An 8,423-nucleotide genomic window follows, 5' to 3' on the forward strand; every position below is an offset into this window, starting at 1 on the left:
TAGTCTCGGATTCATAGTTCCGGTTGCTACAATCGGGACTAAAATAGGTTATAAACCAGGAGTAAAGCCCATTTCTGTACCAATGTTTGGATGTAGGTGGTGCAAAACATCTTCTACAAAATGTGGTCACCGAGAATCTCTTATGAACACTTGTTCTCAAGCAGACCCTTGGTATGCATTTACATACGGATTGAAAAAAGGTTGCCAAAAATCTATCCTTGTGTTCTAAGCTAGGTTGAGTTCTTCCTAGAAAAACCTAGGTCGACTGTCTCCAAAATTTCATGAAATACTCCATCTATCCCTAAATACAAGAATTTAAGAGTTTAAATTTTGTCCCAAAATTTAAAGATCTTGAGCATCCAATCAGGAGTTGGCCTAGCCATTAATTGTCAATCAAATTAATAGATGACCAATCAGCTGTCACTAATCATGCCAATAAGAAGCATGTTTGACTTGCGTTAGCGAGGGAAATGAAAAACTTTTCCTCCTAAAATTTCCACAAGTCCCTATATTTAGTGACAAAGGGAGTACTCTTTCAAAGAACAGTGTACATCTGACTAACACTGTAAAGTAATATGTTTTGCGAATGTGATTTGTACAACTAAAACATCCTTGTCTTAACATTATGAAATGTCTGCATTTCTCACCTTTTCTCCTTATTTTGATTGTTAGCCCTCGCAAAACGTAACAAATGTGCCACCAAAAACAAGATTTTTTTTTTACTAATTCACTAAGGAAAAAGGACTAGCACATGTGATAAATCTTCTTTTTAAGTTATAAGTTTTATTGTTTGATAATTCTTAACATCAATGGATAAATGTATAGAATGGCTTTTTATTTTTGTAGATTATCTATACATATATGCAAATTGGAGTTGTTTGATGCTTTATGTAGCTTTTATTGAATGGGTAGTGTAACATTTTTGTTTATTGGGCAAAATTGGTTATTACTTACAACTTTATTATTCAATGTTTATTCTCAAAAATGTAGGGGTAGTGAGATCATACAAGCATGTAGAATTTTATTGTCAACTCAATTTTATTTGTAAGACATGATTTTATTTTGTATAAATTCCATTACTAAATGTTTGCCTTTTGTCAATTTCATATCTTAGGCTGGTGCCAATGGGGGGCGATACCGCCCCCCTGTCGCCCCAGCCCAGGCGAGAGTGAGGCGAGAGGCAGGCGAGAGGGAGAGAGAAGGCAGTAGTGCTACCGCCGGGCGAGAGCGGGCGCTATCGCCCCACTCTCGCCCGCGTTGGTAGGCGCGGCGGGGCGGTAGGTGGGCAGTAGCGAGGCGGTGCGTTGGCGCGGCGGGCCCCGGGCGAGAGGACGTGACGTGGTGCGTTTTGATTGGTCCACACGGACTATCCGTTGAACTAGCCGTTATTTGACCGTTTGAACTCCAAAAAATTTGAAAAAAATTGCAAAAAATTTCAAATTTCATCTCCAACCCCCTATAAATACCCCACCCGGTTTTCACTCCTTCCACACCCCATTTGAGCTCATTTCTCTCCTCTACAATCCGAAATCTCTTCCACCATGACCGGTTGGTCTCCAGATTTTCATACCTTCACCGATCTCCTGCAGTCCGACGGGTCACAATCATCTCCCCAAGATGACCCTTCTCCGATGCATCGCCGTTCCGATGTCAATTCTTCATCGCAACCCCGGGCATTATTCCCCCCTGCTGCACCTCCGGCTCCGGGGGCACCTCCACCGCCATATCATTATCCGTACGGTCCGTACTCATACCCAATACCTCCATATGCTCCACCTCCAGGCACAAGGAGCGGGACTGAAGGTCCGTACCCACCACCTTCGTACGCTCCACCTCCATATGCTCCACCTCCATACGCTCCACCTCCATATGGTCTATGCCCACCACCTCCGCACGCGGCACCCATGGTTCGAAGCTCCGTCTCCGTTGAGTCTCAAAACGAAGGAGCGGGAACGACCGAACCAAAGCGTCCAAAGAGACTTGACTGGACGATTGCGGACGAGGAAAAACTGATAATTTAATTAGTGTTAATGTATTTAAATATCGTGTTTTTAAATAACTAACAATATGTTCGGGCTAGGTACATGCTTGGGTTTTTCACTCGAATGACTCTATCACCGGCAACAACCAGACCGGTTCGAGTTTTTGGGGCCAAATAGCGGAGACCTTCAACTCTATCGTGGAGCCGTCCCGTCATCGCACCGTGAAGCAACTGAAGGATCGTTGGACCGTGTGCAACCGCGAGGTGGCCCTGTTTAATGGATACTACATCCAAGGAGAAAGAGTACGTCAGAGTGGAGCAGACGATGCAATGGTCATGGAGGAGACGATGGCGAGGTACGAGAACGACCTGAAAGTGAGGACAGCATTCAAGCGCCATCATTGGTGGAGAGCTGTTCGCCACGAACCCAAGTGGGCAGTGAAATATGGTCCTGGCAGTGGATCTGATGTGAGTAGCAAGAGAACCCATCTCGGAGTTTCGGGTGAGTACAGCTCCGGCGGAACAGAAGACACCGAGCAGGACAATGAGACTCGTCCAATAGGCCGTGATAGGGCCAAGGCGGCTAAGCGGAAGGAGAAGGCTAAGGGGAAGGAATCTTCATCAAGCAGTGCGGTAGGAAGTAAAGCATTTGCAATGAAGAATATGTGGGGTGGCTTAGTGAAGGCTAAACTATTCAAGCAATGGAACATAATGAAGTCCCGATCAACCGCGGATATGGACGAAGCAGAAAAACGCACTCATTTCAAGGCCATCAAGATAGTGGAAAAAGAGTTTGGACTAGACGAGGATTCGGAGGAGGATTAGAATTTTATTTTAATTATTATGTATTTTTGCTATTTTTAATTGCGATGTAATTTACTTTTTTAATTATGATGTAATCGGTAATTTTTTTAGTTGAATAAAATTAGTTTATTGAATTATTTTGCGTACGAGAATAAAAGAGAGTGAAATAATTAAATCTGAAAAAGAAAAGCTGACGTGGAGGAGAGAGAAGTGAGAGCTGACACTATAGCCTCTGCATTGGAGGGGTGGGGTGAGAGTGGGGTGAGAGTGGGGGCGAGAGCTGACGTGGTGGAGTGAGAGTGAGGCGATGCACTGGACTCAGCCTTAGGGTGGGGGGAGGGGGGGTTAGGCTGGTTGAGATGATTTTAGTTATAATATCACCTTCCTAATATTTGCAACATTGTGAGGAACTTTTATATTTGTACACTTGTTTTGAAGGATTTTTCTACTCCATCGAAGGGCGATTAAGCCGTTTAGGTGTAGAGTAGCATTCATGTGCTCTCTTCATAATAGTTTGAGATAGACCGCTGTTTAATATAGTTTTTTTTTCTCACGAGCTACTATACTCGTTTTGTGATGATGGTATGAACAATAATTCATAGCAAACACAAAAGATTGTGCAGATATACTTGAGACTTTCATCGTTGCAACACCCGACGGTGTATAAATGAGCTCAAGGAAGTTATGTTCTAAATTATAGGCCGTTTTAACAAATTTAGATATATAGTTTTGCTACTGTATATCTAGATGAATAGAAAAATTTATGAATATAGAAAAATCTAAATAAATTATAATTTAGAACGGAGGGAGTAGTATTTTTTTATACAGGAAGATTATAGCACGGTTAAACTGCTAGCACACGCAAGTCAAAAACAGGAGCTTCCGTGCAGTAATGCTACATTCTAAAAAATAACTAAAACTTTAGGACCGAACAACAATGAATTTAAGTTTATCTGATCAGAATTCCTACCAACGTAAAATCAAGAGCATTTGGTCTACCTTAATTATTTTCATATTTAGCACTTCTTTGATACAATTTTAGACATTTTCTCGATTTCAGTTGGTCTATATTACAAATGAGGGCATGACAAGGAGAATTTGATGTTTGTTGAGGAAAGAGGAAACATTTCCATTGTGCTAAAAATTAATTAGGAAGTTCCAGGGTAAAGCTATACAATTACTTGCACGTTCTAAAGACGATCAATCAGCCCATTGCTTACCTCTTTTTATCATAATAGTGATATGCATGAACTTGCGATCAATCCAAGGTTCATCAAAAGACAAAAAAAAATCTCAGACGTAAATGAAGCATAACAGAGATGCATCAAAATTTTGTGAGGTGCGCAGACATGCTCAATTGTGATGTCGTTCAATTAAATTACATCTTACTTGCACCAAGTATGGCATATGAAATCCTCTTTATGCATTGGAAGGGAAAGGGTGGCATATGTGGAAGGGAAACGACCCGACTCTGGAGGCCCGACCAAACTTGTGCACAGCTTACAGGGCCATAAACTGCACGCAGAACGCGTCTGAATCTTGCATGTATACATGACACTGGAATAATCAGAGGTATAACGAATCACCCTTGCTTTGGTGACAAACTGTAACCCAGTTAATTGTTGAGGTTCTCGAAGAGCTCGGGCAGATGGGCATTTGTGAGCTTGGTCCGTTTCGTGATCTCACGCTGCTTCTTCTTGGGCTTAGGCTTGGGTTTCACCCCATCAATCTGGGCAGCTGCTCGTCGTTTCGCAGTGTTTGTCATGGGCTTGATGCCGTTCTTCTGAAGCTCCTTTTCCACATCCACCATGTCACGTGGTAACTCAATTTCCCGAAAGAGCTGTTTCAGATCGTCGTCAACCTTGATCTTGGCTTTAGGATCATTAGGGTACACAATGTCCTCCTGAGAGTCCATGTTTGACAACAGCCAAACTTCACCTGCTGCCTTCAGAGCCTAGAGTGCAGCAGTACTCAAGATTACCATACGTACTCAAATACAAATAACAGAATATTTAGCCAGGTCACTTGCAGTTCTAGTATGCTAATGAAGTCACATATACAACAGGCCAACTACATCGACAAACTTGTTAAGACAGTGCAATACATACTTGGAAAGGAAATACATAGGCTTGCAGACAAATAATCTCAAGCTGCAGGGTACCTTTTGTGGTTATAGAACTTGTAGAGCTAACTTGGACACATTCTTTTAGCAGTTTTTGTTATAACTAGTTAGGTACCTTCACAACAGTGTATGTATCAGAGTGTGGTTAACACAACACCTTAGCAGCTTAAAGTATCATACAGTGAGAGTTAGGATCACCTGAAGATCTTCCATTACAGTTGGGTATGCATCCTTGACTTCCACTACAGCAAGACCCTCTGCGAACCTTCTTATCAAAACAAGTAGTTGATCTTTTCCCTTAAGATCATGCTTGGACTGCACATATTACAACAGTGAATTAACATGCAAGACATCAGAAATCAGAATAGTTAATTATTAAACTGCAAAGAAGACGACAAAACTTTGCAGACTGATAAGAGGAAACAACAGCTATTGTCATTATGAGGAATCCCTATTGACTTTCGCTTTTCAACAGCATTCCCATGTATTTAATTCATTAAGGGATTGGCCATAAAAGGTTTAGTTTACCACAGCATGATCTACAACTATCATAGAAAAACCACTATGCGATGTCAACTAAATGTAAACTGAGTTACGAGGAAGATGACTGAAACAAAGAATGCAAATATGCCACATTATACATGCTAATGTTAGTAATTCAAGTTAATTATGGATAACCAGAAAATATTGATTCCTTTACCTTGTACGAGAAACGTCTCCCATCATAGTGTACTTTGGGGTTGTTCCTCAAGCTGTCAAAGACAGCCTTGTTACCATGAATATCAACATAAGTTGCTTCATTTATCTGCTCTGCAGTATAAGCTTGTCTTGTCTGAAGAAGCATAAGAAACAGTAATATCAATTCATGAACTAGATGCAGCATTGTAATTTACAAAGAAAGTTTATGTGATACTTATTGTACTATCCCTTGTGTAGATGCTTGAACTTTTACAATCATTGCTAAAATGAAGGAAAGTGGACAAGAACAGAGAATCATCACAGGATAATTTTTTAGTACCTAATTCTACTCAGTGAAATGGCGATAATTGATATGCAGCATGCATGCAAATGTAAGGTATTGCTCCACACATGATAACTCAGAATAGCCAATCCATCATTTTTTCACCATAGACCAGATATCAACAGTGTACAACCCCAGATTTTTCTATTCTGGACATTCTGTTTAACTTGGGGCAAACACATAATAAGCAGCAAAGGTACCATTCATGGTAAATGACATATTATGATACATGCTATAACATATAAAGACTGAGCATCTTACATGCGAGGGAAGACATACAGACAGTACCAGAAAGATAGGCCAAAAAAAAAGTGGAGGGGCCAGTATAGATAATGTATCAAATGGTATTACTAAGGCTTCAACAAGCAGAAAACCCCAAATATAATCTCCATTGACAATTAATTCTGCAAAAACAATTAGAGTGCTGATTTTCTGAATTAGTTTAAGACTTTGTGAGGCCAGAAAGGGGGGGGGGACATTACCCGGTGAAGTTACACTTGTACTAAAAGGGAAAATGGAAGAAGGTTGTAGCTTAGTGAGTATACCTTGTAGAGCAGTTCGATGACAAGTTTCATCTGTGCTCCAACAGGGGATTTCCTAATTGAATTAATGTGCTGAAGCCTTTCAGTGTCATTTGAAAATTTAATAGGTTGTGATGGCCTTGCTGGAACAGATGGAGCATTTATGGGTTGGGCCCTGTGCTTTGGCTTCGAGCTCAAAGCAATGCTAGCCAAAGATGACTGGCACCTCTCCTGCTGTTGCTTGAATCTGGAAAGGCTATCCTTGAGATCCATCTAGAAAAAGAACATTCTTGTAAGTGATTGGCACATAAACAAAAAATTGAAGAGAAACAGCTGAACAACTGGGAAAAGAACTGGAGCAGCAGCATACTATGGGCTTCTGAATAAAGCCAACACTGGTGAAAACAAATGCAATTGTATTGTACACACGGAAAGCAATCAAGTTTGTACTTCCTAGGAATAAGATGGATAATGTCAGAATCTGAGACATAGAGATCAATTGTGTCAACTATCATAGCTACTGCAGAAACGATTGTCTCATCAAGTTCAGTGTTATACAAACATGATGAAAAGCCTTGGGCAGCTGAAATATTAAATAGCTTGATCATTAAAATCAAATGTAATAACATGATCAGCCATGGCAAATATCAAGAACCCGCAAACTAAGTTCGTCTTAACAGGGCAGATAATGCAACCCCCAAAAGGCATTCTATGAAGCAGGTACCAGCACGTTAGAATTCATGGCACAGTCAAGCAGCGTCTTAACCAGGAATCTGCCATCATCAAGATACAAAGGCTCTAGCTAGTTCATCAAAGAGATGAGCTCTCCAATTCACATCTGAAAACGTTAAAACTGTTCTTCACAAAAGGCTAATCCGCTCCGTCCCACGCAAGATCAAGCCCCCAACCACAGAAATTCAGCATTATCTCTCCATCAAAATCGTGCAGATGCAAGCCGTCAGCACCGCATCACCACCAGAAGGCATGGGCCGTGGCTCAATCCATTACGTGCTACCGGATCGGATCCAAAGGTCACACGGGTAAAAGCGCGACCTCGTGACCCTACAGCCGCCGTCCCCCTCTCCCGATCCGCGGCGAGAGGGCGGATCGGCGCCGGCGGGCTTCTCAGCGCTCCGCGCCGGTGCCGGAGGCGGCGTGAGCCAGCGGGGGCGATCGCGCTAGCGCGTGCGCCCGGCGGCCCCAAATCTGAATCGATCGGGCCGCCCGTCCCCCCGACTCCGACCAAATCGAACACGCAACCGCGATCGAACTCACCGGATCGCAGCCGGCGCCTCGCCCGACTCCCTCCGGCTAGAGTTCCGATCGGGAGGGTTCCCTGCGCGCGCGGCGGAAGCACACGATCGGGGAAAGGGAACAGCTAGCAGGGCGTAGGAAGGGTTAGAGAGTTGGGCGACCTCCGCAGATATATGAGCGCTCGCTGCCTAACGAGGTGGGCGGCGGCTCGGGAGGGGGCCGACATTGCTCGGTGGGGCCGTAGGGGCAGAGGGCTGCAATGCGGGTCCGACATTGAACGGATCGTGGCCGTCCAGACGAATCCGACCCGACCCGTCCTAAAAAACTCAATTTGATCCGACCCCATCGATATGTGGCTCGAACTCAGCTCGGCCGGAATTTACGACCTGCCATAAAAATTAGAGATAATTTCTTATTCAAGACTGAAAAATGACTCGTTACTTTTTTGATTTTCTAATTTTTTCCTTCATAATTTGACACCCACTTCAATTTTTATCGCCAAAACGACACCGCCATCAATTCCGTTAGCCATATCGTGAAACACTGGTTGTTAATATTTTCTCTTTTCATTGATCGGACAAAATTACCCTTGACCGAACTTATCCCATCTCCCCCGAGCTCGACTCATGTTCTCTCGTTCTCCTCTCCCCTTCCAATCCCAACGAACCCTAGCATCTATCGACGGTGGCAGTTTTTTCATCGACGGTGGCTGCAGGCGGG

General features: G+C 43.0%; 1 protein-coding gene across 1 annotated transcript; it reads right to left on the reverse strand.

The window, feature by feature from the left end:
• Positions 1 to 4,089: 4,089 nt before the first annotated feature.
• LOC112877142 lies at positions 4,090 to 7,879 on the reverse strand. The gene is made up of 5 exons (XM_025941348.1): positions 7,725 to 7,879; positions 6,474 to 6,722; positions 5,608 to 5,739; positions 5,106 to 5,222; positions 4,090 to 4,739 (listed from the first exon to the last, which is right to left on the reverse strand). Exons 2-5 carry the CDS (start codon positions 6,720 to 6,722, stop codon positions 4,401 to 4,403), a joined length of 837 nt encoding a protein of 278 aa, XP_025797133.1. The 5' UTR covers positions 7,725 to 7,879; the 3' UTR covers positions 4,090 to 4,400.
• Positions 7,880 to 8,423: the final 544 nt, after the last annotated feature.

The sequence above is a fragment of the Panicum hallii genome, chromosome 9, assembly GCF_002211085.1.
Source record: "Panicum hallii strain FIL2 chromosome 9, PHallii_v3.1, whole genome shotgun sequence".
NCBI classification, from domain to species: Eukaryota; Viridiplantae; Streptophyta; class Magnoliopsida; order Poales; family Poaceae; genus Panicum; species Panicum hallii.